Source organism: Ammospiza caudacuta, chromosome 29 (genome assembly GCF_027887145.1).
Source record: "Ammospiza caudacuta isolate bAmmCau1 chromosome 29, bAmmCau1.pri, whole genome shotgun sequence".
Taxonomy (NCBI): domain Eukaryota; kingdom Metazoa; phylum Chordata; class Aves; order Passeriformes; family Passerellidae; genus Ammospiza; species Ammospiza caudacuta.
Genome location: NC_080621.1, coordinates 402,267 through 430,242, shown reverse-complemented (window position 1 = coordinate 430,242; position 27,976 = coordinate 402,267). Strand labels below are relative to the sequence as shown.

General features: G+C 63.0%; 7 protein-coding genes across 9 annotated transcripts in view; 5 read left to right on the top strand and 2 right to left on the bottom strand.

The window, feature by feature from the left end:
• Positions 1-1,571, bottom strand: part of GET3 (guided entry of tail-anchored proteins factor 3, ATPase) — a 7,237-nt gene extending 5,666 nt beyond the window's left edge. Inside the window, 2 exon segments of the mRNA XM_058821496.1 lie at positions 625-772; positions 1,396-1,571. Of these exon segments, the coding sequence (XP_058677479.1) occupies positions 625-772; positions 1,396-1,565 (318 nt within the window). The 5' untranslated portion in view covers positions 1,566-1,571.
• A 246-nt stretch (positions 1,572-1,817) lies between these two features.
• TRIR (telomerase RNA component interacting RNase) lies at positions 1,818-3,842 on the top strand. Its single transcript, XM_058821499.1, has 3 exons — positions 1,818-2,086; positions 2,401-2,478; positions 3,231-3,842. Exons 1-3 carry the CDS (start codon positions 1,823-1,825, stop codon positions 3,336-3,338), a joined length of 450 nt encoding a protein of 149 aa, XP_058677482.1. The 5' UTR covers positions 1,818-1,822; the 3' UTR covers positions 3,339-3,842.
• Positions 3,843-4,595: 753 nt separating this feature from the next.
• On the top strand, positions 4,596-18,811 carry TNPO2 (transportin 2). 2 transcript variants are annotated; one of them, XM_058821491.1, is made up of 25 exons: positions 4,596-4,632; positions 5,679-5,847; positions 6,546-6,621; positions 6,887-7,036; positions 7,614-7,720; positions 7,806-7,939; positions 8,248-8,329; positions 8,450-8,572; positions 8,653-8,771; positions 9,524-9,584; positions 11,089-11,254; positions 11,592-11,744; positions 12,530-12,755; positions 13,386-13,557; positions 14,138-14,224; positions 14,317-14,424; positions 14,503-14,661; positions 14,767-14,854; positions 14,926-15,024; positions 15,131-15,226; positions 15,969-16,044; positions 16,166-16,265; positions 16,755-16,829; positions 17,659-17,790; positions 18,408-18,811. In XM_058821491.1, the coding sequence occupies exons 2-24, from the start codon at positions 5,749-5,751 to the stop codon at positions 17,764-17,766; spliced, it is 2,664 nt and encodes an 887-aa protein (XP_058677474.1). In that variant the 5' UTR covers positions 4,596-4,632; positions 5,679-5,748; the 3' UTR covers positions 17,767-17,790; positions 18,408-18,811. The 2 variants fall into 2 exon arrangements, with proteins under 2 accessions (XP_058677474.1, XP_058677473.1); XM_058821490.1 differs by lacking the exon at positions 18,408-18,811 and having other exon boundaries at positions 17,659-17,797.
• Positions 18,812-19,401: 590 nt separating this feature from the next.
• FBXW9 (F-box and WD repeat domain containing 9) lies at positions 19,402-21,794 on the top strand. Its single transcript, XM_058821352.1, has 10 exons — positions 19,402-19,660; positions 19,814-19,953; positions 20,206-20,337; positions 20,427-20,539; positions 20,611-20,702; positions 20,775-20,923; positions 21,021-21,134; positions 21,224-21,313; positions 21,407-21,472; positions 21,570-21,794. Exons 1-10 carry the CDS (start codon positions 19,402-19,404, stop codon positions 21,642-21,644), a joined length of 1,230 nt encoding a protein of 409 aa, XP_058677335.1. The 3' UTR covers positions 21,645-21,794.
• Positions 21,795-22,057: 263 nt separating this feature from the next.
• On the top strand, positions 22,058-24,868 carry DHPS (deoxyhypusine synthase). 2 transcript variants are annotated; one of them, XM_058821493.1, is made up of 9 exons: positions 22,058-22,288; positions 22,390-22,551; positions 23,070-23,191; positions 23,282-23,378; positions 23,665-23,751; positions 23,826-23,931; positions 24,009-24,112; positions 24,204-24,329; positions 24,416-24,868. In XM_058821493.1, exons 1-9 carry the CDS (start codon positions 22,088-22,090, stop codon positions 24,515-24,517), a joined length of 1,107 nt encoding a protein of 368 aa, XP_058677476.1. In that variant the 5' UTR covers positions 22,058-22,087; the 3' UTR covers positions 24,518-24,868. The 2 variants fall into 2 exon arrangements, with proteins under 2 accessions (XP_058677476.1, XP_058677477.1); XM_058821494.1 differs by lacking the exons at positions 22,058-22,288; positions 22,390-22,551 and adding an exon at positions 22,819-22,844.
• On the bottom strand, positions 24,841-26,795 carry WDR83 (WD repeat domain 83). Its single transcript, XM_058821497.1, has 9 exons — positions 26,636-26,795; positions 26,285-26,405; positions 26,098-26,203; positions 25,960-26,008; positions 25,707-25,833; positions 25,560-25,627; positions 25,365-25,473; positions 25,162-25,276; positions 24,841-25,092 (listed from the first exon to the last, which is right to left on the bottom strand). Exons 1-9 carry the CDS (start codon positions 26,736-26,738, stop codon positions 24,940-24,942), a joined length of 951 nt encoding a protein of 316 aa, XP_058677480.1. The 5' UTR covers positions 26,739-26,795; the 3' UTR covers positions 24,841-24,939.
• A 13-nt stretch (positions 26,796-26,808) lies between these two features.
• WDR83OS (WD repeat domain 83 opposite strand) lies at positions 26,809-27,731 on the top strand. The gene is made up of 4 exons (XM_058821500.1): positions 26,809-26,872; positions 26,973-27,078; positions 27,448-27,545; positions 27,629-27,731. Exons 1-4 carry the CDS (start codon positions 26,838-26,840, stop codon positions 27,693-27,695), a joined length of 306 nt encoding a protein of 101 aa, XP_058677483.1. The 5' UTR covers positions 26,809-26,837; the 3' UTR covers positions 27,696-27,731.
• The last annotated feature ends 245 nt before the right edge of the window (positions 27,732-27,976 follow it).

The window sequence follows — 27,976 nt, the reverse complement described above, 5'->3', positions numbered from 1 at the left end:
TGGGACACACAGGGGACATTGGTGACACTGGGGACATCCAGGGCGATTTGGGACACTGGGGACACTGGGGACATTGGAGACATTGGGGACACACAGGGGACATTGAGGGGGTTGGGGGCATTGGGGGGACATTGGGGACACTGGGGACATCCACGGGGATTGGGACATTTGGGGCATTGGTGACATTGGGGACATCCAGGGGGACTGGGGACATCGGGGGGACATTGCGACATTGGGGACAGTGGGGGGATTGGGGACATTGGGGGGATCCAGGGGGATTGGGGACACTGGGGACACGCAGCGGGATTGGGAGGACATTGAGGACACTGAGGAGACATTGGGGACATTGAGGACATTGGAGGTGTTGGGGACATTGGGGGACAATGGGGAGATTGGGGACAGTGAGGGGACATTGGGGGCACTGGACACATTGGGGACACACAGGGGGATTGGGGACATTGAGAGGACCGGGGCAGTGAGGGCATTGGGGACATCCAAGGGGACTGGGGACTTTGGGGGGGACTGGGGACATCGGGGTCTCTCCAGACCCTCCAGGACCCCCCTGGGACCCCTCCAAGACCCTCCAGGATCTTCCAGCCCCGCCAGGGACCCGCCAGGACCCACCATGGCGAAGAGGTTGTCGTAGCCGGTGACCTTGGTGGGCACTTTGGAGAATTTCTGGTCGAAGGCGTCCGAGATGTTGTGGGCAGGGTCGGTGGAGATGATGAGCACGCTCTCGCGGACCCGGGACAGCTGCACGGCCAGGCTGCAGCTGGGGAGGGAAACCGGGGGGTCCTCACGGGGTCTGGGGGGTCCCAAGGGGGGGGTCTCGGATCGGGATTGGGACCCCTGGGGTCGGATCCCCCCGAAATTGCCACAAAAAAGGGGGCAGGGGGTGGGTTTGGGACCCCTCCAGGTGTGCGGGACCCTCCCAAATGTGTGTGCGGACCCCTCAGGTGTGCGGGACCCCCCAGCCCCTCCCGGGCCGCTTCCCGGTCTCGTTATCCCGTCACGATTCCGGTATCCCAGCCCGGTCCCGGTATCCTGTCCCGTTCCTCCCATCGCGATCCGGCGATCCCATCCCGACCCCGGTGTCCCATTCCAATCCCGTTACCCCATTCCAATCCCGTTACCCCATTCCAATCCCGTTACCCCATTCCAATCCCATGATCCCACCCCGGGATCTCGGTAACCCACCCCGATCCGGTGATCCCACCCCGTTCCTCCCGTCCCGATCCGGGGGTCCCGTCCCGACCCCTTCGCCCCATCCCAAGCCCGTTACCCCATCCCAACCCCATAATCCCATTCCAATCCCGTTATCCCACCCCGATCCCCGTCCATCCCGTCCCGTCCCGGTGCGGCTCCCGGTACCCGGTACCGTCCCCGGTGCCTCACCTGCACGTGGTCTTGCCCACGCCGCCCTTGCCGCCCACGAAGATCCACTTGAGGCTGCGCTGCTCGATGATGTTCGCCAGCGTCGGCTCCAGCGGCTCCACGTCGGGCGCGTCCTCGAACTCCTCGGGGCCCTCGGCCGCCCACCCGCCGCCCGCCGCTGCCGCCGCCATCTTCCCCGCGCCGCCGCCCGCCGCACGCTGATTGGCCGCCGCGCCGCCGCGCCCTCCCTTCTTTCGCTTCCCATTGGTTAAACTGCCTGTCAATCCTGGCAGAGGGCGGGGCGTAGCGCCGGGAGCCCCGCACGTTGCCGGGCAACGCCGCCCCGCCGGCGGGGAGATCGTGACGTCACCGGGCTGCGCCGCCGCCGCCGCCGCGGAGGTCGCGCTGATGTCATCGGGCGGCGCCGGCGGCGGTGGCGGCGGACAAGATGGCGGCGCGCGGTGAGGACCGGGAGGCTCCGGAGGCGCCTTCGCCGCCCCCGCCGGGCCCGGGCGGCGGCGTCAACGTGTTCGCCAACGACGGCAGCTTCCTGGAGCTCTTCAAGCGCAAGATGGAGGCGGAGGAGCAGCAGCGGGAGCGCGAGGCGGCGGCGGCGGCCGCGGAGGCGTCCGGTGGCGGCGGCGGCGGCGGTACCGGCACGCAGCGCGGCGGGGCTGACGGCGCGAAGAGGAGCGGCGGCGCGCTCAGCTTCGTAAGGACGCGGCGGCCCGCGGGCCCCTCCCGGCTCCGCTCCCGCCGGCCCGGCCCGAACGCGTGAGGGGGGCACGGCCCCGGTGCCGCTCCCGGCGCCGCTCCCGGGGCTCCGGTGCCGCTCCCGGGGCTCCTCGGCCGTGCCCGGAGCCGCTCGGTGGCGGCCTCGCTTATCCCCGTGGCTCCGCGCTCCCTCCGGTTCTTTCCCTCCCGAGCCCCGGTTCCGGTACCGGGGCGGTTCGGGGCGGGTTGGAGCCCCCGGGGGTCACGGCGGGTCCCGCTCCCGGTAACGGGGCAGGTTTGTCCCTTCCCCAGGTGGGGCGGCGGCGGGGCGGCAACAAGCTGGCCCTGAAAACCGGAGTGGTGGCCAAGAAGCAGAAAACGGACGAGGAGGTGGGACCGGGAACCGGGGGGAAACCGGGGGGTCCCGGGAGGGATTTGGGGTCCCGGAAGGGAGATTTGGGGTGGGGAAGGGGGTCTGGGCACCTGGGAGGGGAATTTGGTGGATTTTGGAGTTTTTTTGGGTTGATTTTTGGGGATGTTTTGGTGTGATTTTGGGGCCGGTTTGGGGTTATTTTGAGGGTGATTTTTGGGGTGATTTTGGGGCTGTTTTGGGCTGATTCTGGGGGTGATTTGGGGCTGTTTCGGGATGGTTTTGGGGTGATATTTGGGGCCGTTTTGGGTTGAGTTTTGGGCTGATTTGGGGCTGGTTTGGGTTGATTTTTGGACCGTTTTGGGGTGATTTTGGGATGATTTTCAGATGATTTTGTGGGTGATATTTGGGTTATTTCGGGGATGATTTTGGGATGATTTGGAGTGATTTTTCGGGTGATTTGAGGCCGTTTTGGGGCTGACTTTTGGGATGATATTGGGGTCATCTAGGGCTGTTTTGGGGTGATTTTGGGGCTGTTCTGGGGATGATGTTTGGGCTGGCGTTTGGACTGATCTGGGGCCGTTCTGGGCGTGATTTTGAGGTGATTTTTGGGGGTATTTTGGAGCTATTTTGGGGTGATTTCTGGGCTGATTTTGGTGTGATTTGTGGCCATTCTGGAGGTGATTTTGGGGTGATTTTGTGGGTAATTTTGGGCTGATTTTGGTGTGATTTTGGGCTGATTTTGGTGTGGTTTTGGGCCATTCTGGGGCAGGTGCTGACGAGTAAAGGCGACGCCTGGGCCAAGTACCTGGCGGAGGTGCAGAAGTACAAAGCTCACCAGTGCAGCGACGACGACAAGACGAGACCCTTGGTCAAATAACCCCGGCCCCCCCCCCGAAAAAACACCCCAAAATCCCGCGGGGGGGGCCCCAAACCCGGCCCAGACCCCCCCCAAAACACCCGCTCAAATAGGCCCCGCCCCCTCCCCATAATGAGCTGTGGGGCGGGGCTGCTGACCACGCCCACCCCCCAAAATTATCCAATGAAACAGCGCTGACCCCCTCCAAAATAAAAGTGAGGGGGGATCCTGGCCCTGCCCACCCCCCAAAAGTGCTCAATTAATTAATATTTACCCCCCACCCCAAATTTATCTCTGTGATGGGGGCGTGGCCTAAATATGGCCACACCCCTTCCCCCAAAACGCATTTAAAGTGGAGACCACCCCCCCCCCCCCCCGAAATCCCCAGGACCCCCCCAAACCCCCCTGTAAATACCAATGGAAAGTGGGGGCTCCGCCCCTTTTGTGCGGACCACGCCCCTTTTCTATAACCCCGCCCCCAGCTGGATTTGATTGACAGCACTGCCTTCCCGCTCCCCCCAGCCGCGTTTTGGGGGAATTTTGGGGGGGTTTGGGGGGGGCGGCGCGCAATTAAAGAGCTCTGAGGTTTCGGAGGTGCTGAGAAGATTTTTTTGGGGGGGTTTTGGGAGAGGGGAGCCCCCCCAGTGTCATTTCTGTCCCCCCAGGGTCAAAGGCTTTTTTGGGCTTCCCAGTTGTCCCAGTATGGAGTATTTACTGGTTTGGTGGGGCTCACATTAATAAAGTTTGGGGTGACACCTGTGCCCTGAGCCCCCCCAGTTCCTCCCAGTTCATCCCAGTTCCCTTCAACTCCCCCTATTTCCCTCCCAGTTCCTCCTAGCTGACCCTGACCCCTCCCCAGTCCCTCCCAGTGCCCTCCGGACCCCTCCCCACTCCTCCCAGTTCGTCCCAGTTGCCCCCAGTTCCCCCTCTCCACTTGGTCGCACTCCACGAGCTGGGGATTTGTTGTTCCTCCCTTTCCCCGCAATGGTTCCGCCCCCGCATGGTGCACGCCGGGACTTGTAGTCCCCGCCTCCTCCCGAGGACTCCGCGCATGCGCGCTGTAGCCCCTCCTCTTCCCGCCAGCGCTGCTCCTCCCCTTCCCCCGGAGGCACCGCCCCCTTGCGCACGTGACGCGGCCGCGCGGGGCGGACGGTGGCCGGCGGGGGTCACGGGGGGCAGCGGCGAAAGCCCCCCCCGGCCGCGCTCCGACCCCCCCCGAACACCGGGACCCCCCCCAAAAACACCGGGAACCCCCTCCCTCCATTCCCCACCCCCAAAACCACACCGGGACCCCCCCCCGGAACTCAGCGGGCAGGTACCGGCAGCGCGGGGGGCGGCGGGAGCGGCGCGCGGGGCCTGAGGGGAAGGAGGGGGCGCTGAGGGGAGAATGGGGGGGGGGAAATTGGGGAGGGGTTCCGGGGGGGTTTGGGGGTCTCGGGAGGGGGGAACGGGGGGGGATCGGGGCACGGGGGTGGTTGGGGAGGTGGGGGGGGCGTTGTGAGGGGGTTTGGGGGGGTCTGAGGGGGTTTGGGGGCGTTTGAGGGGGTTTGCGGGGGTCTGAGTGGGGTTTGGGGGTCTCTGAGGGGGTTTTGGGGGGCTCTGAGGGTTTTGGGGGGGGGTTAACGGGGTTTTGGGGGTCTGGGGCCGGCCAGGGGTTCAAAGCGGGGGGGCAACGAAGGTGTTGGAGATCGAGAGGTGATGAGGGGGGGGGGGTTTAATCCTGGGGAGGGGTCCCGCAGCTTTCCCTCCCCTCCCCCGCCCCCCGTGCCGGTTCTCCCGCCTTTCCCGGTCCCGGCCCCACGTGCGCCGCTCCCGCCCCGCCCCCGCTCATCCGGGAGGGGGAACGAATGGTCAGGACCCCCCCCCAGAGCCCCTTCCTCACATTTATCGCCCCCCACGCCCCTTCCCCGCATTTATCGCACCCCCGAGCCCCTTCCTCTCTAATTTATCCCATTTACTCCCACCTAGGATACCTCCGTGTCCCCTTTTTCCCCCTTTCCCCCCCCATTTTTTGACCCCCCTCCCCACGCCCCCTCCTCAATATATCGACCCCGGCAACCCTCTTGCCCCTTTCCCCCCATTTGTTAATTTTCCCCCTCATTTGTTTACCCCAGGACCCCCCCCCAGCCCCCCGTTCCCTTTCCCTCGTTTATTGATCTCCCCCCACCATTTATTGACTCCAAGACCCCTCCCCACCCCTTCCCCCTCATTTTTAACCCCCCCCGTGCCCCTTCCTCTCCTTTATTGACTCCCCCCACTCTCTTTCCCCCCCATTTATTAATTCTCCCCCCCCCCCCACCATGTACCCCCCAGGACCCCCTGACCTCCCCCAGCCCCACTCCCTCTTTTCTCTCTGCACAGCCCCCGTGACCGGAGCCCCCCCAGACCCCTCGGGACCCCCTGGGACCCCTCCCCGGGGCCCCCCCGGGCCATGGACTGGCAGCCGGACGAGCAGGGCCTGCAGCAGGTGCTGCAGCTGCTCAAGGACTCGCAGTCACCCAACACGGCCACGCAGAGGGTGGTGCAGGACGTATCCGCGCCGGGAACGGGGCTGGGGGCGTGGGGAGGGGGCTGGGAGCTCTGCCATGGGACCCCCGGGGCTCTGGGGGCACCGGGAGGGGATCACCGGGATGGGGCTGGGGGCGCTGGGCATGGAGGTGGGGGCACCGGGAGGGGGTGGGACCCCCAATATGGGATTAGGGTCACCTGGCGTGGGGCTGGGACCACCAGAGGTGAGATTGGGACCCTCAGGATGGAGATGGGACCCCAAAGATGGGGCTGAGACCCCAAAGATGGGGCTGGGACCCCCAGAAGGGGGCTGGGACCCCCAGAATGGGGCTGGGACCACCAGAGGTGAGATTGGGGCCCTCAGGATGGAGATGGGACCCCAAAGATGGGGCCGGGACCCCCAGAATGGGGCTGGGACCCACAGAGATGAGATTGGGACCCTCAGGATGGAGATGGGACCCCAAAGATGGGGCTGAGACCCCAAAGATGGGGCCGGGACCCCCAGAATGGGGCTGGGACCACCAGAGATGAGATTGGGACCCCCAGAATGGGGATTCAGACCCCTGGGGAAGGGGGGGTCTTTGTCTCGGGGGGAAAAGCGTGGGGTGGGCGATGTGGGGTGGGCGATGTGGGGTGGGCGTCCCTGGATGCCCCTGGGGGTCTCTGGGGGTCCCTGTGCCCCCCCCCGTGTCCCTGTCCCTCCTTGACCCCCCCGTGCAGAAGCTGAAGCAGCTGAACCAATTCCCCGACTTCAACAATTACCTGATCTTCGTGCTCACCCGCCTCAAGTCTGAAGGTGGGGGGGTCTGTGGGGGTCCTGAGGGGGTCTGGGGGGATCACTGACCCCTGGGGGGGCTCTGGTGACCCCCGGGGGGGCCTCACAGACCCCGTCTGTGCCCCCCAGATGAGCCCACGCGCTCGCTGAGCGGGCTGATCCCGGGGGTCTGGGGGGTATCAGTGATCCCTGGGTGGGCACAGGTGAACCCTGGGGGTGTCGCTGACACCTGGGGGGCACAGGTGACCCCCAGGGGGCACTCACAGACCCCGTCTGTGCCCCCCAGATGAGCCCACGCGCTCGCTGAGCGGGCTGATCCTCAAGAACAACGTCAAGGCTCATTTCCAGAGCTTCCCCCCGCCCGTGGCCGAGTTCATCAAGCAGGAGTGCCTGAACCACCTGGGCGACGCCTCCTCGCTGATCCGGGCCACCATCGGTGAGGGGACACCTGGGCACACCTGGGGCCACAGCTGGGTAACTGCGGGACCCAAAATGCCGACACAAAACATCCCTGGGTAACATCTGGGTGATGCTTCCTAACTGCTCTGAGCCACCGTCGGTGAGGGACACACCTGGGCACCCACCTGGGCACACCTGGGTAACTGTGTGACCAAAACTTGTAACCCAGGAACTGCCCTAGGACGCCTGAGCACCTCTCTGACCCCCCCCAAAACCCTCACGAAACCCCCTCAAATCCCCCCAAAATCCCCCCAAACCGGCTCACCTGTGCACCTGCCCGCAGGTATCCTGACCACCACCATCGCCTCCAAGGGGCAGCTGCAGATGGGACCCCAAACACCCCAAAACCCCCTCAAACCTCCCCAAAACCCCCAAATCTCCTCCCAAACCCCGTTCCCGGCTCACCTGTGCACCTGCCCGCAGGTATCCTGATCACCACCATCGCCTCCAAGGGGCAGCTGCAGATGGGACCCCAAAACCCCCTCAAACCTCCCCAAAACCCCCAAATCTCCCCCCAAACCCCGTTCCCAGCTCACCTGTGCACCTGCCCGCAGGTATCCTGATCACCACCATCGCCTCCAAGGGGGAGCTGCAGATGTGGCCGGAGCTGCTGCCCCAGCTCTGCAACCTGCTCAACTCCGAGGACTACAACACCTGCGAGGTGCACCTGGGGGGGGCAGCTGGGCGCACCGGGGGGGGGGCGTGGCCGCCGCTGACCCCGCCCCTGCCCTCACCTGTGCTCCCAGGGGGCCTTCGGGGCGCTGCAGAAAATCTGCGAGGACTCCTCGGAGCTGCTGGACAGCGACGCCCTGAACCGGCCCCTCAACGTCATGATCCCCAAATTCCTGCAGTTCTTCAAGCACTGCAGCCCCAAAATCAGGTGAGAGACAGGTGGGCACACACCTGTGCCCCTTCACCTGGGGGACATGGGGGTATAGGGGTGATTCATTGCTCTTGATTTCCAAAAATGTTCTGGTCCCCAAATTCCCAAATTCTGATCCCCAAATTCCCGCAGTTCTTCAAGCACTGCGGCCCCAAAATCAGGTGTGGGACAGGTGGGTTAGGGGGGCAGGTAGGTCTAGGGGTGCCCAGGTGGGATTTAGGGGGGGTTCAGGTGTGTTCAGGTGGCTCCGGGGGTGCCCAGGTAGGGTTTGGGGGTGCCCAGGTGACCCCTGTCCCCCTGCCCAGGTCCCACGCCATCGCCTGCGTGAACCAGTTCATCATGGACCGGGCGCAGGCGCTGATGGAGAACATCGACACCTTCATCGAGGTGGGGGCACACCTGGGCTCTCACCTGTCCCCCCCCCAGCACCTGGGGATCCCTGGGGGTCAGTAAGGGTCTCTGGGTATCTCTGTGTGTCCCTGGGGGTCTCACCTGTCCCCTCCCCAGCACCTGTTCGCGCTGGCGGTGGACGAGGACCCCGAGGTGCGCAAGAACGTGTGCCGGGCGCTGGTGATGCTGCTGGAGGTGCGCATCGACCGCCTCATCCCACACATGTACAGCATCATCCAGGTGAGGGTCTGGGGGTTACCTGGGCCAGGTGAGGGGTCTGGGGGCTTACCTGTGAGCTCACCTGTGCCCCCCACCCCCAGTACATGCTGCAGAGGACGCAGGACAGCGACGAGAACGTGGCGCTGGAGGCCTGCGAGTTCTGGCTGACGCTGGCCGAGCAGCCCATCTGCAAGGACGTGCTGACGGCGCACCTGGTGCAGTGAGTGACCCCTAAATATACCTAAAATGTGCCCAAAATATACCCCAAATCCACCCCAAAACCACGGTGCACCTGGTGCGGTGAGTGACCCCAAATCCACCCCGAAATATACCCAAATATACCCAAAATATGCCCCAAATCCACCCCAAAATGTACAGCACACCTGGTGCAGTAAGTGACCCATAAATGTACCCTAAATATACCCAAATATACCCAAAATATACCCTAAAATCCATCCTGAGCTGACGGCGCACTTGGTGCAGTGAGTGACCCTAAAATATACCCAAATATACCCAAAATATACCCCAAATCCACTGTAAGGCCAACAGCACAGCTGGTGCAGTGAGTGACCCCTAAATATACCCAAAATATACCCAGATCTACCACAAATCCACTCTAAAATCCATCCTGAAATTCATCGTGGGCTGACCGCGCACCTGGTGCAGTGAGTGACCCCAAAATCTGCCCAAAATGTACCCAAAATATACCCCAAATCCGCCCCTAAATCCACGGCACACCTGGTGCAGTGAGTGACCCCTAAACCCACCCAAAATATACCCAAAATCCACCCAGAATCCACCCCAAAACCCACGGCGCACCTGGTGTAGTGAGTGACCCTAAATACCCGAAATATACCCTAAAATCTATCCCAAAATCCACCCCAAACTGACCCCAAATGCCCCAAACTGACCCCAAATGCCCCAAACTGACCCCAAATGCCCCAAACTGACCCCAAAATCTCCCGCGTCCAGGCTGATCCCGATCCTGGTGCACGGGATGAGGTACTCGGAGATCGACATCATCCTGCTCAAGGTGGGCACTGGGGCCGTACTGGGAGCACTGGGGGAGCACTGGGGGATACTGGTGTTACTGGGGCTGTACTGGGAGCACTGGGAGCTGTACTGGGAGCACTGGGGGGACACTGGGGGATACTGGTGTTACTGGGGCTGTACTGGGAGCACTGGGGGGACACTGGGGGCTGTACTGGGAGCCCTGGAGCCGTACTGGGAGCACTGGGGCTATACTGGGGGATACTGGTGTTACTGGGGCTGTACTGGGAGCACTGGGAGCTGTACTGGGAGCACTGGGAGCTGTACTGGGAGCACTGGGGGGACACTGGGGGATACTGGTGTTACTGGGGCTGTACTGGGAGCACTGGGGGGACACTGGGGGCTGTACTGGGAGCACTGGGAGCCGTACTGGGAGCACTGGGGCTATACTGGGGGATACTGGTGTTACTGGGGCTGTACTGGGAGCACTGGGAGCTGTACTGGGAGCACTGGTGGGGCACTGGGTGATACTGGTGTTACTGGGGCTGTACTGGGAGCACTGGGGGAAGCACTGGGAGCCATACTGGGAGCACTGGGGGGACACTGGGGGATACTGGTTTTACTGGGGCTGTACTGGGAGCACTGGGGGAGCACTGGGGCTGTACTGGGAGCACTGGGGGGACACTGGGGGATACTGGTGTTACTGGGGCTGTACTGGGAGCACTGGGGGGACACTGGGGGATACTGGTGTTACTGGGGCTGTACTGGGAGCACTGGGGGAAGCACTGGGAGCCATACTGGGAGCACTGGGGGGACACTGGGGGATACTGGTTTTACTGGGGCTGTACTGGGAGCACTGGGGGAGCACTGGGGCTGTACTGGGAGCACTGGGGGGACACTGGGGGCTGTACTGGGAGCCCTGGAGCCGTACTGGGAGCACTGGGGCTATACTGGGGGATACTGGTGTTACTGGGGCTGTACTGGGAGCCCTGGAGCCATACTGGGAGCACTGGGGGAGCACTGGGAGCTGTACTGGGAGCACTGGGGGGGCACTGGGGGATACTGCTGTTACTGGGGCTGTACTGGGAGCACTGGGGGGACACTGGGGGATACTGGTGTTACTGGGGCTGTACTGGGAGCCCTGGAGATGATGACAGCTTCAGACTGACCCCCCTGATGGTCACTGGTGTTCGTACTGTCTGATCCGCCCCGGGGGGCTCTGTCATGATGACGTCGCGTCGCGACACAGCGGTGCCGTGTCGCGACACAGCGGTCCCGTGTTGTGATACAACGGTGCCATGTCGTGAGATAACGGTGCCGCGTTGCGATACGACGATGCCATATCGCGATACAGCGGTGCCACGTCGCAACACAACGCTGTCGTGTCGCAGTGCAACGATGTCACGTTGCGATACAGCGGCGCCACGTCGCGATACACTGGTGCCACATCACGATACGCCGGTGCCACGTCGCGATACAATGGTGTCACGTCACGATACGCCGGTGCCGTGTCGCGATATGCCGGTGCCATGTCGCGATACCCGCAGGGCGACGTGGAGGAGGACGAGGCGGTGCCCGACAGCGAGCAGGACATCAAGCCGCGGTTCCACAAGTCGCGCACGGTGACGCTGGCGCACGAGGAGCAGCGCGGGGACGGCGACGGCGACGGGGACGACGAGGACGACGACGACACGCTGAGCGACTGGAACCTCAGTAGGGATGGGGATTTTGGGGTGAATCTGGGGGGTTTGGGGGTGAGACTGGGGGGTTTAGGGACAACGACGACACGCTGAGCGACTGGAACCTCAGTAGGGATGGGGGTTTGGGGTGAGTCTGGGGGGTTTTGGGGTGAGTCTGGGGGGTTTAGGGACAACGACGACACGCTGAGCGACTGGAACCTCAGTAGGGATGGGGATTTTGGGGTGAGTCTGGGGGGTTTTGGGGTGGATCTGGGGGTTTTGTGGTGTCCCCTTGATGAATTTAGGGTGCCCCCGTGGGTTTTGGGGTCCCCCCCGCGTCGGGGTGCCCCCGTTAACCCCTGGGTGCCCAGGGAAGTGCTCGGCGGCGGCGCTGGACGTGCTGGCCAACGTGTTCCGGGAGGAGCTGCTGCCCCACCTGCTGCCCCTGCTCAAGGAGCTGCTCTTCCACCTCGAGTGGGTGGTCAAGGAGTCAGGGATCCTGGTGCTGGGGGCCATTGCTGAAGGTGGGCACCCCAAAACACCCGGGGGGACCCCAAAATCAGCCCCAAATCCATCCCGATCCAGGGGACCCCAAACACAGCCCCAAACCCGTCCCAGTCTAGGGCATCCTGGTCCTGGGGGCCATTGCTGAAGGTGGGCACCCCAAAAACACTTTGGGGGCACCCCGAAAACACCCCCTGCCCACTCCACAGGGTGCATGCAGGGCATGGTGCCGTACCTGCCCGAGCTGATCCCACACCTGATCCCACACCTGATCCCCTCTCTCAGGGTTCATGCAGGGCATGGTGCCGTACCTGCCCGAGCTCATCCCACACCTGATCCCACACCCGATCCCGTGTTTCGGGGTGCATGCAGGGCATGGTGCCGTACCTGCCCGAGCTCATCCCACACCTGATCCCACACCTGATCCCCTCTCTCAGGGTTCATGCAGGGCATGGTGCCGTACCTGCCCGAGCTGATCCCACACCTGATCCCACACCTGATCCCGTGTTTCGGGGTGCATGCAGGGCATGGTGCCGTACCTGCCCGAGCTGATCCCACACCTGATCCCACACCTGATCCCCTCTCTCAGGGTTCATGCAGGGCATGGTGCCGTACCTGCCCGAGCTCATCCCACACCTGATCCCACACCCGATCCCGTGTTTCGGGGTGCATGCAGGGCATGGTGCCCTACCTGCCCGAGCTCATCCCACACCTGATCCCACACCTGATCCCGTGTTTTGGGGTGCATGCAGGGCATGGTGCTGTACCTGCCCGAGCTGATCCCACACCTGATCCCCTCTCTCAGGGTGCATGCAGGGCATGGTGCCGTACCTGCCCGAGCTGATCCCACACCTGATCCGCTGCCTGGCTGACCGCAAGGCCCTGGTGCGCTCCATCGCCTGCTGGACCCTGAGCCGCTACGCGCACTGGGTGGTGGCGCAGCCCCCCGAGCTCTACCTGAAACCCCTCATGACCGAGCTGCTGCAGCGCATCCTGGACGGCAACAAACGCGTGCAGGAGGCCGCCTGCAGGTGGGACAGGGGACACTGGGGACACTGTGGGGAGATGGGATGGGTGGGACAGGTGGGACAAGGACAGGTGTGATGGGTGGGATACGTGACACTGGGACACTGTGGTAGGATGAGATGGGTGGGACAGGGAGAACAAGGACAGGTGACGCTGGGGGAGAAACGTGAGAGGGGATAGGTGATACTGGGGGGGAAATGTGGGATGGGATGGGTGGGACAAGTGGGACAGGGACAGGTGGGATGGGGACACTGGGGTGGGACAGTGACAATGGGCAGGGACAGATGGGATGGGACGGGTGGGATGGGATAGGTGACACTGCAGGGGGACAGATGGGACAGGGACAGTGGAGTGGGACAGGTGATACTGGGGAGGGACAGGTGACACTGGGGATGGTGGGGTGGGACAGGTGACATTGGGAACACAGGGTGGGATAGGTGGGACAGGTGACATTGGGGACACCTGCCGGGGGTGATGACAGCACTGCCCCGATCCCAGTGAGGACATTCTGTGTTCGTACTGCCTGACCCGGCGGGGCCCCCGCGCTGCTCTGGGGGATCCCATGAGGTTTGGGGTCGTTCTGTGAGGTTTTGGGGTGTCCCCACGAGGTTTTTGGGGTGTCCCTGTCCCTGCAGTGCCTTCGCCACGCTGGAGGAGGAGGCGTGCACGGAGCTGGTGCCGTACCTGAGCTTCATCCTGGACACGCTGGTGTTCGCCTTCGGCAAGTACCAGCACAAGAACCTGCTCATCCTCTACGACGCCATCGGCACGCTGGCCGACTCCGTGGGCCACCACCTCAACCAGCCGGTGTGTCCCCATGTCCCCAAATCCCCGCGGTGTCCCCAAACCACCCCCCGATGTCCCCAGACCCCGCCGCGTCCCTGCCCGGTGATGACCACAGACATTCGAATCCCGAATTCCCCCTGTGGATCTCTGTGCTCTGAGGGCCTCAGGGCACGCCAGGTGGCACCTGCTTGGTGTCCCCAACCCCTCCAGGGTGTCCCCAACCTCTGCTGGGATGTCCCCAACCCCACGGGGGTGTCCCAAACCTCTCCCCGCTGTTCCTGACTCCTCTGGGATGTCCCCAAGCCCTTCCTGCTGTCCCCGACCTCTCTGGGGTTTCCCAGCCCCTCCTGGGTGTCCCCAACTCCTCCAGAATGTCCCAAACCCCTCTGAGATGTCCCCAGTCACTCCAGGGTGTCCCCAACTCCTTCTGGCTGTCTCCAACCCCGTTCTGGGTGTCCCTAAGCCCTCTGAGATGTCCCCACCCTCTCTGAGCTGCCCCCAAGCCCTCCCTGCTGTCCCCAAGCCCCCTGAGCTGTCCCCAAGCCCCTGAGCTGTCCCCAAGCCCCTGAACTGTCCCCACCCCATGTCCCTCTGTCCCCAGGAGTACATCCAGAAGCTGATGCCGCCGCTGATCCAGAAGTGGAACGAGCTCAAGGACGAGGACAAGGACCTGTTCCCCCTGCTGGAGGTGGGGCAGGGCTGGCCCCGGGGGGGGGGGGGGGGGTGGCCGTCCCTGAACGCGTCCCCAGCACGTCCCCGTGGTGTCCCTGCTGTCCCCAGTGCCTGTCCTCGGTGGCCACGGCCCTGCAGAGCGGCTTCCTGCCCTACTGCGAGCCCGTCTACCAGCGCTGCGTCACCCTGGTGCAGAAGACGCTGGCCCAGGCCATGGTGAGCCCTCCCCGCGCCCCGGGGGGTGACAGTGACGGTGACGGGGACACTGACAGTGCCACGCCGTGCCCCCCCCAGATGTACAACCAGCACCCCGAGCAGTACGAGGCCCCCGACAAGGATTTCATGATCGTGGCCCTGGACCTGCTCAGCGGCCTGGCCGAGGGGCTGGGCGGGCACGTGGAGCAGCTCGTGGCCCGCTCCAACATCATGACCCTGCTGTTCCAGTGCATGCAGGTGAGGGGGGCGCCCCCCTGAACCCCCCCAGATCCCGGGGAGCCCCCTCAGATCCCGGGGGAGCCCCCCAGCTCACCTGTGCCCCCTCACCTGTGCCCCTGGCAGGACACGATGCCTGAGGTGCGGCAGAGCTCCTTCGCCCTCCTGGGGGACCTCACCAAGGCTTGCTTCGTGCACGTCAAGCCCTGCATCGGTGAGTGTCGGGGTTCCCCGGGCTGGGGGCGCCCCCAGATTCACCTGGGCTCACCTGTGCCCCCTCCCCAGCCGAGTTCATGCCCATCCTGGGCACCAACCTGAACCCCGAGTTCATCTCCGTGTGCAACAACGCGACCTGGGCCATCGGCGAGATCTGCATGCAGATGGGTGAGAGCCCCCTGAGCCCCCCGTGGGCACCCCAAAACCTCCACGGGGCACCCCCAAACCCCCCTGGGCACCCCCAAAGCCCCCTGACCCCCGTGTGTCCCCCCAGGGTCGGAGATGCAGCCCTACGTGCCCATGGTGCTGCAGAACCTGGTGGAGATCATCAACCGCCCCAACACCCCCAAAACCCTGCTGGAGAACACTGGTGAGAGGGGGGACCCCAAAAACCTGGGGGGACCCCGAAAACCTGCTGGAGACAGAGCAGGGGGTGGTCTGGAATAGGGGTTTACTTTTATTTAATTGTATAATATTGATTAAATTTATAGAGTACAAAGAGAAGAGAAAGGATTTCATTTTGTTGTCAAAGTTTTATTTTTTGAAGTGTTGTTATATTTAAATATTGTTGTATTTCAAAATGTTATTGCATTTTACAGTTATAAATTGTGACTTTTACTACGGGACACAGAATTACAAGTGTATGAATATATAGATATTATAAATAGATATTGTTATAGATACTCTAAAAATATGTTGTTGTGACTATATAAGGATATAAATACAGTAAAATATGTGAGTATATACTATAAATATAAATACAAAAATTCTAATAGGTATATAATATATACCATATATACAGCTACATAAAAATTAGGTAAATATATAAATATAATGGATTAAGTAAATATATAAATATAATAAATATATAAGTATTATGAATATCTAAATATGTAAGTACAGTAAAATAATATATATTATAAAATAAATGTAAGTATATGAAATAAGTATACAGATATATACCATAGATATAAGTATACAAATATATAAAGATTAAATAAATATACAAATATAATAATATAGAAATACTAAGAATATACCAATAAATGTATAAAATACCAATAAATGTATAAAAATAAATTACTATAAATGTTGAACTCCCTTTTCCCCAGCCATCACCATCGGCCGCCTGGGTTTCGTGTGTCCCCAGGAGGTGGCCCCGATGCTGCAGCAATTCATCCGGCCCTGGTGAGCCTGGGGGGACCAAAATCCCCTTTTTGCACCCCAAAATTCCCTTTATTCCCCCCCCCGGATTTCCCATTTTCCCCCATTTTTACCCAAAATCCCGTTTTTCCCCCCGAAACGCCAGGTGCACGTCGCTGCGGAACATCCGCGATAACGAGGAGAAGGACTCGGCCTTCCGGGGCATCTGCGTCATGATCGGGGTCAACCCGGGGGGCGTCGTGCAGGTACGGGGGGCCCGGACTGGGGAGGGGTCCCAAAACCGGGGGGGGGTCCCAAAAATTGGAGGGCGGGGCCAAAATACTCCGGGGGGACTCCCCAAATTAAAGGAAGGGGCCCGAAACTGGGGGGGCGGGAGGCGATCTGGGGAGAGAAGAGCCGGGTTTGGGGTTACCTTGGGGGTCCCTGCTGCACCCCCCGATTTCCCCCCGGTTTTGGGCTGCTTCTCCCCATTTTTGGGGTGTTTATCCTCCCGTTTTTGGGCCATTCCTCTCCATTTTTGGGCCGTTTCTCCCCATTTTTGGGGTGTTTTTCCTCCCATTTTTGGGCCATTCCTCTCCATTTTTGGGGTGTTTTTCCTCCCATTTTTGGGCCATTCCTCTCCATTTTTGGGGTGTTTTCCCCCCATTTTTGGGGTGTTTTTCCCCCCATTCTTGGGGTATTTTCCCCCCCATTTTTGGGGTGTTTTCCCCCATTTTTGTCCCATTTCCCCCCAGGATTTCATTTTCTTCTGCGATGCCGTGGCCTCCTGGGTGAGCCCCAAGGACGACCTGCGGGACATGTTCTACAAGGTCTGTATATTTTATTAATTATTTAATTATATACTTGTATTATATTATATTATATTATATTATATTATATTATATTATATTATATTACATTACATTACATTACACTATATTACATTATATTACATTACATTATATTATATTACATTACACTATATTACATTACATTACATTACACTACACTATATATTTATTATAACATTTATATATTTATTAATTTATTTAAATTTTATTTATTTATATATTTATTTTTCATTAAATATATTATTGTAATTTATTTATATTTGCAATTATATATATACTTATATATATAATATATGTAATTTATATATTATATACAATTTATATTTACTTATATTTTATTTATTTAATATATATTTTAAAATATATTTATTTCATTTGGGGAGGGGTCTCCCTGCCCCCCCTCCCTCTCCGTGGATCCTGCACGGGTTCAAGGCGCAGGTGGGGGAGGGGAACTGGGCGCATTTATTTCTATTTAATTTATTTATATTTAATTTATTTATATTTAATTTCTATTTCTCAGATCCCGCACGGGTTCAAGGCGCAGGTGGGGGGGGGGAACTGGGCGCGTTTATTTATATTTAATTTATTTATATTTAATTTATTTATATTTAATTTCTATTTCTCAGATCCCGCACGGGTTCAAGGCGCAGGTGGCCGAGGGGAACTGGGCGCATTTATTTATATTTAATTTATTTGTATTTAATTTCTATTTCTCAGATCCTGCACGGGTTCAAGGCGCAGGTGGCCGAGGGGAATTGGGCGCATTTATTTATATTTAATTTATTTGTATTTAATTTCCATTTCTCAGATCCTGCACGGGTTCAAGGCGCAGGTGGGCGAGGGGAACTGGGCGCATTTCTCGGAGCAGTTCCCGCCCCTGCTCAAGGAGCGGCTGGCGGCGTTCTACGGGCTGTGACAGGTGTGACAGCACCTGCGACAGGTGAGAGAGAGGACCCCAAAACACCAAAAAAAACCCCCAAAAAATCCAAGAAAAACCTCCCAAAAAAACCCCGAAAAAATCCCATAAAAAATGAAAAAAAAACCCCACCCCAAAATCCCCCCCCAAAAAAATGAAAAAAAAAAAAAAACCCAAACAAAATCCCCCAAAAAAATGCAAGAAAAACCTCCAACCCCCCCAAAAAAAATCCCCCAAAAAACAAACAATCAAATAAAACCAAAATCCCCCAAAAGACGAAAAAACCCCCCTCAAAAAACCAAAAAAAAAGAAAAACCCCAAAAATCTCTGAAAACAAAGCCACAAACCCACCCCAAAAAACCCAAATAAGAACCCCAAAACAAAAAAAAGACACAAAAAGCCCCAAAAACATAAAAAACAAAAACCCCCAAAAACCCCCAACCGCCCCCACAAAAACATCAAAAACCCCAAAAACAACTCCCCCAAAACCTCTAAAACAAAGCAAACAATACCCAAAAAAACCCCAAAAAGCCAAATTAAACCCCAAGACCCCCAAAATTCACAAAAAAACCCAGAAAAAAACTCCCAAAAACCAGAAAATAATCCCCAAAAATCGCTGATTCTCTCTGTCCTCCCCCCAGGTTGGAGCTCACCGGGACGGACCCGGAGCGGCCCCGCGGTGCCCCCGGGGGGGGTCCCGGTACCGGGAGGGGGGAGGGGTCCCCGAGAGGAGTTTGACCTTTGACCCCCAGAGGAATTTGGGGGGAGGGGCGGGGTTGGGGGTGGGGGCTCCCCCAAAATCCGCGCTGGGGGAGGGGAGGGCGCGAAACAATCGGGGCTGGAGGGGCCGTGGAGGGTGGGGGAGGGGCCCGTTCCCGTGTGTGTCCCCCCGGTGTCCCCGGTGTCCCCTCCCCCACCCGCCCCTCCCCCACGCGAGCCCCGGGTGGGGGTGGGGGAGGGGCCGAGCCGCAGCCGTTGTGCTTTCTGTGAGCGAGTCGGTGCCACGTCCCGCGTGTCTGGTTCATTTCCCCGTGCCCGTTCCCGTTTCCGTTCGTTTTTTTACCGTTTCCGAGGGCGGGGATCGGGAGGGGGGGGAGGGAAGGGAGTGGCGGGGGAGGGGGAGGGCAGGACCCGCTGGTGTCGCGCCGGGCGGCACAAAGAAAAGGCCGTTCTGGACCGTGCGCTGTGTCCGTGTCGTTTGTTACTGGGGACGGGGGGCAAAGAACCGGGAAGGGCCCGTGGGGGCCGCCATTACCGTGCGCGGTTCGCTTCCGGCGCCGCCTGATGACGTCATGCAAGAGTCACATCGCATTGGCTGATTCGCGCGGCGCGCCGGAAGTGGCTCCCGCCGTGGCCGTAGCGACCGGGACGCGGCGGGGCCGGACCCGGTACCGGGGCAGGGGGAGGTGGGTGGGGAGGGGGCGAGCGGGGCCGGCGCCGGGGCGGCTCCCGGTACCGCGGCGAGCCGGATGAGGAACCCCCGGTACCCCCGGGCATTGGCGGCGGGCGGTTCCGGTTTTCCGGTTAGGGCGGATCCCGGGAGCGCGGGGTGAGGGGAGCGGGTGGGGCAGCTCCGGCGCGGTACCGGGAACGGGGAGCAGCGCTCGCCCCTAACCCGCCGCCCCCTCCGCAGCCATGGACGGGCCCCCCGCGCCCGCCGCCGCCGCTGCTCCCGCGGAGCCCCCGGGAACGGCGGCGGGCGCGGGGGGCCCGGGGGGGCTCCTGGCGCTGCCCCCGGAGCTGCTGCTGCGGATCTGCGGCTTCCTGCGGGCCCGCGACGTGCGGCGGGTGCTGCCCCGCGTGTGCCGCGCCCTGCGGGACCTGGCCCGGGACGCGGTGCTCTGGCGGCTCCGGCTGCAGCGCCGCGCCCGCCGCCCCCTGCCCGTGCTGCCAGGTGGGTCTGGGGGCGCCGGGGTCCCCGGGGCTGTTCGGGACCCCTCCGTGCCCCCCAGCTCGCTCTGAGGCTGGAGAACCTTCGGGGTCCCCCGGTTTGGGGGTCCCACGCGTGGTTTTGGGGTCCCCCCGATAATTTTGGGGGCCCCCCCAGAGGACGGCTTTGATTGGGCGGCCGCCTGCGAGGACCTGGAGGAGCACCTGGAGCGCTGGGGGGCCGGGGGGGCCCCCATGGAGCATTTCTCCCTGGACGAGGGGCACTTCGCCTCCGTGGACTCCGTGCTGCTGCTGCAGGTGGGACCCCCGAAAATGGGGGGAAAGGACCCAAAAATAGGGGGACGAAATAGAGGGATAATGCCCCAAAAATAGGGGGAAATGGGAGGGAAAAAACAACACCGAAAATGGGAGGAAATGGCACGAAAATATGGAGGGGATAGGGGGAAATGGCCAAAAAATGGGGAAAAAATAGGGGAGAACGCCCCAAAAATGAGGGGGGATCTCCTCTGGGGGTCCCCCCATCTCACCCGCGCCCTCTCCCCATTCCAGGGGGGCTCCCTGTGCGTCTCGGGGGGCCGCGACCGCAACGTGAACCTGTGGGACCTGCGGGAGCTGGGCCGGGGCCCCCCCGGGAAGGTTCTGGTCAAAGCCCTGGGCTCGGGGCGCAGCGGAACCCACAAGGTGGGCACGGACCCGACCCCCACCCCCCAATAAACCCCTTTCGAGGGGGGGTTCGGGGTGTGGCAGCCCCTCTGTGCCCCCCCACCCAGGGCTGGGTGTGGTGCTTGGCTGCGAGGGACGCCCGCGTCTGCTCCGGCTCCTGGGACAGCACCGTGAAGCTCTGGGACCTGGCGGCCGAGGGGCAGCAGTTCGGGGAGATCCGGTACGGCCCGGGGGGGCTTTGGGGGGTCCCTGAACCCCCCTGAACCCCCCTGACCCCCTCCCCTCCCCCAGAGAGAAGGCGGCCGTGCTGTGCCTCTCGTACCGCCCCGACGTCCTCGTCACCGGCACCTACGACAAGACGGTGACCGTGTACGACCCGCGAGGTACTGGGGGGCTTTGGGTGGGGGTCGGGGGGGTCCGGGGATCCTCCTGACCCCCCCACGCCCCCTCCCCAGCCGGGCAGGCCCAGGTGAGCAGCTACAAGCCCCACGCCAGCGCGGTGCTGTCGCTGGCGGCCGACGAGCGGCTGATCGTGTCGGGCAGCGAGGACCGGACGCTCGTGGTGTTCGATCGCCGCGCCGGCTCCGTGCGCCAGCGCCTGCAGGTGGGGGCTGTGCCACATCCCCCCCTCCTGGAGTGTCCCTGTCCCCTCCGCGGTGACATCCAGGCCGTCTCTTCGTCCTCCTCCTCCTCCTCCTCAGCTGGACAATTACCTGCTCTCCATGTCCTACCGGGGCTCGCAGCTCTGGGCTGGCGACAACCAGGGTCGGGTTTATCTGTTCGGCAGTGGCGGCGGCAGCTTCCAGCCCGCCCGGGTAGGGATTCTGGGGGGTTCTGGGGGGTCCCGAGGGGCAGGACCCCCGCTTTGGGGCTCACCAGGGGTTTCTGTCTGTCCTTCCTGCAGTATTTCGACGTGGGGCACCGGCTGCAGATCACGGGGCTGTGGCACTCTCTGGGCTCGCTCTACACCACGTCCACGGACAGGACGCTGCGGGTGGGGCTCGGTCCTTAGGGTGGCTGAGCCGGGGGGGTCCTTGGGGGGTCCCTGGGGAGCTCCTGCCGACCCCCAGCTCCGCCTCTCCTGCAGATCCACGTGCCCACGGATCCCCCCCGCACCATCTGCTCCTGGACGCACGACGATGTCCTCAACGGGGTGAGGAGCCGTCCCCAGCCCTTGCACACGCGTGTGCACACGCAGCCCCCCCCGGGGAGCCCCCCCAGCCCCCCTGGCTCTCCTCTGCCTCCCCCAGATCAGCGTGGACGGGGACGTGGTGGCCGCGGCCTCGGGGGGACTCTCGGTCGAGGTGTGGAGGCTCCGGACCTGACACCGGCACGGGGGGGGGCAGGGGGGGCTCCGACCGCGCCCCACGGGATCCCCCCTGCGCCCCCCATTCCGGCGGGCCGGGCCCGGATCCGGGACCTGGGTGGGGCTGGAAGCTGCCGCCTGTTCGTGGGTATTAAAGGATTGGACTGGAGCGGAGCTTGTGTCCTCCCTGCGGGTTTGGGGTGAATTTGGCGGTTTTGGGGCGTTACGGCCGTTTCGGGGCTTCCTCGGTGCAACGGCCATTTTCGCGTTCTGGAGTTTCTTGTCCCTCCACGGCCGCCGTCCCGTCAAGATGGCGGCGCGTGGCTGTCCGCAAAAGGCGGGCGGGAGGGCCGGGCAAGATGGCGGCGCGCAGCCGTACGGAAAAGGCGGGAACAGCGCGCAGCCGTACGGCGCGGGGGGCGTGGCCCAAGATGGCGGCGCCCTGAGCGGCCCGGCCGAGCGATGGCGGCGCCGGGAGAGGCGCCGGGAGAGGCGCTCCGGGCCGTGCTGCGGCCCAGCGGGGCCCTCCCGGCCGAGGCCCTCCCGGTGCGCGGCTACGACTTCTCGGGCGGCGCGGACCACGCGGCGCTGCTGCGCTCCTTCCGCACCACCGGCTTCCAGGCCACGAGCTTCGCGCAGGCCGTGGCGGAGATCGAGCGCATGGTGCGGCCCCGGTGTGGGGCGGGGTTGGGTCACACCGGGAGGGTGGGGGGGGGGTCCCGGCCCGGTGTGACCCCCCCTTCCCCGGTGTGGCCTCCCCGCAGATCGCGGCCAAGCTGGAGCCGCTGAGCGCGGAGCAGCGGGAGCGAGCGGCCATGGCCGGGCCGCGGGAGCCCTCGGGCTGCACCATCTTCCTGGGCTTCACCTCCAACCTCGTCAGCTCCGGCGTCAGGGAGAGCATCCGATACCTCGTGCAGCGGGGAATGGTGACAGCCTGGGGACACGGGGACAGCCTGGGGACAGCCTGGGGACAGGGAGAGCATCCGATACCTCGTGCAGCGGGGAATGGTGACACTGTGGGGACAGGGGACAGCCTGAGGACAACGTGGGGACAGGGGGACAGGGAGAGCATCCGATACCTCGTGCAGCGGGGAATGGTGACAGCCTGGGGACATGGGGACAGGCTCGGACAGGGGGACAGCCTGGGGACAACGTGGGGACAGGGGGACAGGGACAGAGGGACAGGGAGAGCATCCGATACCTCGTGCAGCGGGGAATGGTGACAGTGTGGGGACACCTGAGAATGGCACAGGAATGGGTGGGGACAGTGACAATGGTATGGGGACATCGGGCAGTGATGCTGTCCTGCTGGCCCCAGGTGTCCCCATGTCACCTGTGAGGTTCTTGGGGGTCAGGGGGTGACACCCGGGGGTCCCTGAGCTGCTGACCCCCACCCTGGGCAGGGATTTTTGGGGTCCCTGAGCTGCTGACCCCCCCACGGCAGGTGGACGTGCTGGTGACCACGGCCGGGGGGGTCGAGGAGGACCTGATCAAGTGCTTGGCCCCCACCTACATCGGGGACTTCCACCTGCGGGGCCGGGACCTGCGGGAGAACGGCATCAACAGGTCCGGGGGTGGCTGGGGGGCTTGGGGACACCTCGGGGACACCCTGGGGACACCTCAGGGTCACTCTGGGGTCACTTTGGGGTCCTTCAGGATCGGGAACCTGCTGGTGCCCAACGATAATTACTGCAAATTCGAGGATTGGCTGATGCCCATCCTGGACAGGATGGTGGACGAGCAGGACACGCAGGTGAGGGTGGGGAGACCCCAGTCCTGCTGGGAGGGAGTCTTAGGGGGTCCCTGGACACCTAGGGGTGAGGTTTGGGGGTCCCTGGACACCTAGGTTGTGGTTTGGGGGTCCCTGGACACTCATGGTGGGGATTTGGAGGTCCCTGGATCCCATGGGTGAGGTGTTGGGGGTCCCTGGACACTCAGTGTGGGGATTTGAGGGTCCCTGGCCACCTGGGGTGAGGTTTTGGGGGTCCCTGGACCCCTGAGCCCCCCTGGCCGGGGTCCCTGATCCCGGTTCCCCCCAGGGCGTGCGGTGGACGCCGTCCCGGATGATCGCCCGGCTGGGCAAGGAGATCAACAACCCCGAGTCTATCTGTTACTGGGCCCAGAAGGTACCGGGGGCGCTGCTGGGGGGGGTGTCACCGTGGCCGTCACCGTTGTCACCGTGTGTCCCCCCTCCCCACAGAACAACATCCCGGTGCTGAGCCCCGCGCTCACCGACGGCTCCCTGGGAGACATGATCTTCTTCCACTCCTACAAACGCCCGGGGCTGGTGCTGGACATCGTGGAGGGTCAGTGTCCGTCCCCTGGGGTGCCCCCCAGGATTTGGGGTGCCCTGAGTGCGCCCTGACCCCCCCTGTACCCGCAGATCTCCGCCTCATCAACACCCAGGCCATCTTCGCCCGCAAGACCGGCATGATCATCCTGGGCGGGGGCTTGGTCAAGCACCACATCGCCAACGCCAACCTCATGGTGAGGGGGTCCCCGTGCTGGGGAGGGGGGCCTGGGGACCCCCAAAGGTGAGGAGGGGCTGGGGGCTCACCCCGGCGTGCCCCCCTGGCAGAGGAACGGCGCCGATTTCTCCGTCTACGTCAACACGGCGCAGGAGTTCGACGGCTCCGACTCGGGCGCGCGGCCGGACGAGGCCGTGTCCTGGGGCAAGATCCGCGTGGACGCCACCCCCGTCAAGGTGGGGGGTCCTGGGGGGCTCGGGGGGGGGGATTTGGGGAGCCCCAAGGTCGGGGTTTCCCCCCTGACCCCGCTGCTCTGGGCCAGGTTTACGCCGACGCCTCGCTCGTGTTCCCGCTGCTCGTGGCCGAGACGTTCGCCCGGAGCGCTGAGGCCTTTGGGGTGCCTGATGGGACCCCCGGGGTGTGAGGGACCCCCAGGACGGACCCCCAAAGTATGAGGGACCTCCAGGAGGGACCCCCAAGGCTTGAGGGACCCCCAGAGGGACCCCTGAGATCTGGGGGACCCCCAGGATGGACCCCCAAGGCCTGAGGGACCCCCCTCCAAGCTCAGCTTTGGATGTGCTGAGCCCCCTGAACCCCTCAGGAAGGTGGGGGACAGTGGGGTGAGTCCCCCTGAACCCCTCAGGAAGGTGGGGGACAGTGGGGTGAGTCCCCCTGGGGGCACGGGGCGTCTCCCCCCAGTCATGCACCCCTGTCCGTGTGTCCCTCTGTCCCTGTCCCTTCCATGCCAGTGTTTATTTATTCGAGCTCCCAATAAAGCACGGCAGGGTCTCCGTGGGGGTTTATTCCTCGTGTCACCGGGGTCCCTGCCAGGTGTTGGGGACCCCCTCAGGTGTCGGGGTCCCCCTGGGGCTGGAAGGTGTCCTCGCGCCACAGCGTCACCTGGCCCTGCGTGGCCACCAGCAGGCAGGGCAGGCTGGGGTGGAAGGCCAGGGACTGCACCACGCCCTGGCCCACGGGCAGCCTGAGCGCCAGAGAGCCCTGGGGGGACACCGGGGGGTCAGGGGGGGTCGGCAGTGTCCCCAGAGCCCCCCGGGACCCCCCCCTCACCTCCAGCAGGTCCCAGAAGTAGACGTGGCCGTCCTCGGAGGCGCAGCCCACGTGCGTGTCCAGCTCGTTGAGGACGCAGTCCAGCCTGTACGTGGTGCTGCGGTGGCCCGTGTACCTGGGGAGGGCATGGGGGCTCGCAGGGGGTCCCCCAAAGCCCCCGGGGGTCCCTCGAAGCCTCTGGACTCTTTAGGGGTGTCCCATACTCGCCCAGCAGCTCCCCGGTGTCCTTGTCCAGCAGCCTCAATGTGGAGTCCAGGCTGGCAGCCAGCACGCACTGCCCGTCCTTGCTGAAGCACACGCTGGTGATGGGGCCTGGGGGGCACACGGGGGATTTGGGGGCGTCCCGCCGAGCCCCCCCAAGCTTTGGGAGCCCTCCCAGGCTTTAGGAGCCCACTCACTGCCGATGTAGTCGGAGCAGAGCTGCCCCGTGCGGAGGTCGTAGCGCCGGACCCGCCCGTCCACGGAGCTGTGGGGAGGGATGGAGAGGTTTAGGGGGTCCCCCCCAATTCTGGGGGTGTCTCGGTGCTGGGGGGCTCGCTCCTCACCCCGTCAGGATCTCGTAGGCCGAGAGCTTCACGCTGGAGATGCCGTCCTTGGCCTCGTCCAGCACCTGGATGGGGTCGGGGCGGCGGGAGCGGCAGTCCCAGCAGCGCACCGTGGAGTCGATGGAGCCTGGGGGAAATGGGGTGCAGGGTGGGGAAAAAGGGGGTTCAGGGTGGGAAAATGGGGGTCAGGGTGGGAAAAAGGGGTGTAGGGGTTCCCGGGGCGTGCAGGATGGGCCCCAAACCACTCCCTCACCGGATACAATGACTGTGGCTTCCTCGTTGAACTGGACACAGTTCACTTTCTGTGGAAGAAGCAGGGAAATCAGAACCTCGATCCGCACGCAGGATCCCAGTCCCCCTCCCCAGATCCCACCCCCGGACCCCTCCTCACCCCGGCGTGTCCCCGGTACTTGCGGACCACCTGCCCCGTGCTCACGTCCCACAGCGCCACGGCTTTGTCGGCGCCGCCGGAGCAGATCTGGCTGTTATCGAAGGATCTGCGGGGGGGTCCCGTCCCGTGAGCGCGGCTGGGGGGGGGCTCCCCGAGGTGGGGAGGGGTCCCCGAAGCCCCTCCTTACCCCGCGGCGTCCAGCACCTCGTAGCCGTGGCCCTGGTAGGTGCGCAGGGCCGTGCCCTTGTGCGGGTTCCAGAGCTTCAGCGTCTTGTCGCTGCCGCACGTCAGGCAGTAATTGCCGTCCGCTGCGGGGGGAACGGCCGTGAGCACCGGGACACCGGGGGGATCACCGGGGGATACCCGGGACCCCCGCACCGGACACCGGGAGACCTCCAGAACCCCCTGCCCGTGACACGGGATGATCCAGAGGCCCTCACACCGGCACTCCCCTCCCGCTCCCCAACCTCCATGCCGGCTCCTGCTTTGTTCCCCCGGCCCGTTTCCCCCCGTTTCCCCCCGGTGTCCCCGGTCTCACCGTTGAAGCGGGCGGCCCGCACCGCTCCCTGCCCGCACTGCAGGCTCTGCACCCGCTGCCGGGGCAGCTCGGGCCGGGCGGGCCGCGGCCTCGGGAACGCCATGGCGGGACCGGAGCGGGCACCGGGGGCGGAACCGGCGCCGGCACCGGGGGCCGGGCTCCTTCCGGCGGCGGCGGCGGAAGAGGCGGCGGCGGCGGGGCCATGGCGGACCCGCGGAGACCCGGCAAGGTGGCCAGGTGGGACCGGCAGAACCGGGAGCGGCAGAACCGGGGAGGGATCCGCGGGGTGTCCCGGTGCCCCGGCCCGCCTGACGGAGCCCCCGCCGTTTTCCGCCAGGTACAAACCCCCGGCCACCGAGACCAACCCGGCGCTGGAAGACCCGACCCCGGACTACATGAACCTGCTGGGGATGGTGTTCAGCATGTGCGGGCTCATGCTCAAGGTGGGGCACCGGGGACACCGGGATGGGCTCCAGGATGGGCTCCGGTGTGGGCACAGGGCGCTGTTCTGAGGGGAATTCGGGGGAGGGAGGATCAGAGAGAGCCCCTGAGGGGCTCGGGGCCATCCCCGGGGGTCTCTGGGCTCTCCGGGGGTCTCAGGCCCCATCTCCGGAGGTCTCTGGGCTCTCCTGCCCATCCCGGGGGTCTCACGCCCTATTCTCGTGGGGCCCTCAGGGCTCTCAGGCCCCATCTCCGGGGGTCTCTGCCCATCCCGGGGGTCTTTGTGCTCTCCGGGCGTCCCAGGCCCCATCCCCGCCACTGCTCACGGGTTTTTCCCGAGGGTCTCACGGGTTTTTCCCCGTGCTCCCCAGCTCAAGTGGTGCGCCTGGATCGCCGTTTACTGCTCCTTCATCAGCTTCGCCAACTCGCGCAGCTCCGAGGACACCAAGCAGATGATGAGCAGCTTCATGTGAGTGCCGGAATGGGGGTCCCTGGGTAGGGGTCCCGGCCTGGTTTTTTGGGGGTCTCTGACACTGTGTGTGCCCCTCACAGGCTCTCCATCTCGGCCGTGGTCATGTCGTACCTGCAGAACCCCCAGCCCATGTCCCCGCCGTGGTGACGGGCATGGGGGGCAATAAAATGGGGGGTCCTGGCACTGCTGTGGTTTGTTTGTACCTGAACGAGGCATGGGGGAGAGGGAGAATGGGGAGGGGGAGTCCTGGGGGGCTCCAGGGGGAGTCCTGGGGGGTCTGAGGGGCCTTGGAGTATTTGAGGGGCTCTCAGGGGCTCTGAGGGGACTCGGGTGGGCTGAGGGACTCTGAGGAGGCTTTGAGGGGCTCTGAGGGGGTTCTGAAGGTCTTGAGGGTCTCTGAGGGTCTTAGGAGACTTGGAGTGGGCTCT

Bases quoted from the DNA above. Each gene is read 5' to 3' on its own strand.
- DHPS (XM_058821493.1), top strand. From the start codon at position 22,088: ATGGCGGCGCCGGGAGAGGCGCCGGGAGAGGCGCTCCGGGCCGTGCTG. The intron at 23,932-24,008 runs GTCAGTGTCCGT...CTGTACCCGCAG, and splicing joins GGTGCTGGACATCGTGGAGG to ATCTCCGCCTCATCAACACC. The intron at 24,113-24,203 runs GTGAGGGGGTCC...CCCCCCTGGCAG, and splicing joins TCGCCAACGCCAACCTCATG to AGGAACGGCGCCGATTTCTC.
- TNPO2 (XM_058821491.1), top strand. From the start codon at position 5,749: ATGGACTGGCAGCCGGACGAGCAGGGCCTGCAGCAGGTGCTGCAGCTG. The intron at 9,585-11,088 runs GTGGGCACTGGG...CGATACCCGCAG, and splicing joins TCGACATCATCCTGCTCAAG to GGCGACGTGGAGGAGGACGA. The intron at 14,425-14,502 runs GTGAGCCCTCCC...TGCCCCCCCCAG, and splicing joins AGACGCTGGCCCAGGCCATG to ATGTACAACCAGCACCCCGA.
- TRIR (XM_058821499.1), top strand. From the start codon at position 1,823: ATGGCGGCGCGCGGTGAGGACCGGGAGGCTCCGGAGGCGCCTTCGCCG. The intron at 2,087-2,400 runs GTAAGGACGCGG...TCCCTTCCCCAG, and splicing joins GCGGCGGCGCGCTCAGCTTC to GTGGGGCGGCGGCGGGGCGG. The intron at 2,479-3,230 runs GTGGGACCGGGA...ATTCTGGGGCAG, and splicing joins AGCAGAAAACGGACGAGGAG to GTGCTGACGAGTAAAGGCGA.
- WDR83OS (XM_058821500.1), top strand. From the start codon at position 26,838: ATGGCGGACCCGCGGAGACCCGGCAAGGTGGCCAG. The intron at 26,873-26,972 runs GTGGGACCGGCA...GTTTTCCGCCAG, and splicing joins AGACCCGGCAAGGTGGCCAG to GTACAAACCCCCGGCCACCG. The intron at 27,079-27,447 runs GTGGGGCACCGG...CGTGCTCCCCAG, and splicing joins TGTGCGGGCTCATGCTCAAG to CTCAAGTGGTGCGCCTGGAT.
- FBXW9 (XM_058821352.1), top strand. From the start codon at position 19,402: ATGGACGGGCCCCCCGCGCCCGCCGCCGCCGCTGCTCCCGCGGAGCCC. The intron at 19,661-19,813 runs GTGGGTCTGGGG...GGGCCCCCCCAG, and splicing joins CCCCCTGCCCGTGCTGCCAG to AGGACGGCTTTGATTGGGCG. The intron at 20,924-21,020 runs GTGGGGGCTGTG...CCTCCTCCTCAG, and splicing joins CCGTGCGCCAGCGCCTGCAG to CTGGACAATTACCTGCTCTC.
- WDR83 (XM_058821497.1), bottom strand. From the start codon at position 26,738: ATGGCGTTCCCGAGGCCGCGGCCCGCCCGGCCCGAGCTGCCCCGGCAG. The intron at 25,834-25,959 runs GTGAGGGAGTGG...CATTTCCCCCAG, and splicing joins AGCCACAGTCATTGTATCCG to GCTCCATCGACTCCACGGTG. The intron at 25,093-25,161 runs GTGAGGGGGGGG...GTGTCCCCCCAG, and splicing joins ACTTCTGGGACCTGCTGGAG to GGCTCTCTGGCGCTCAGGCT.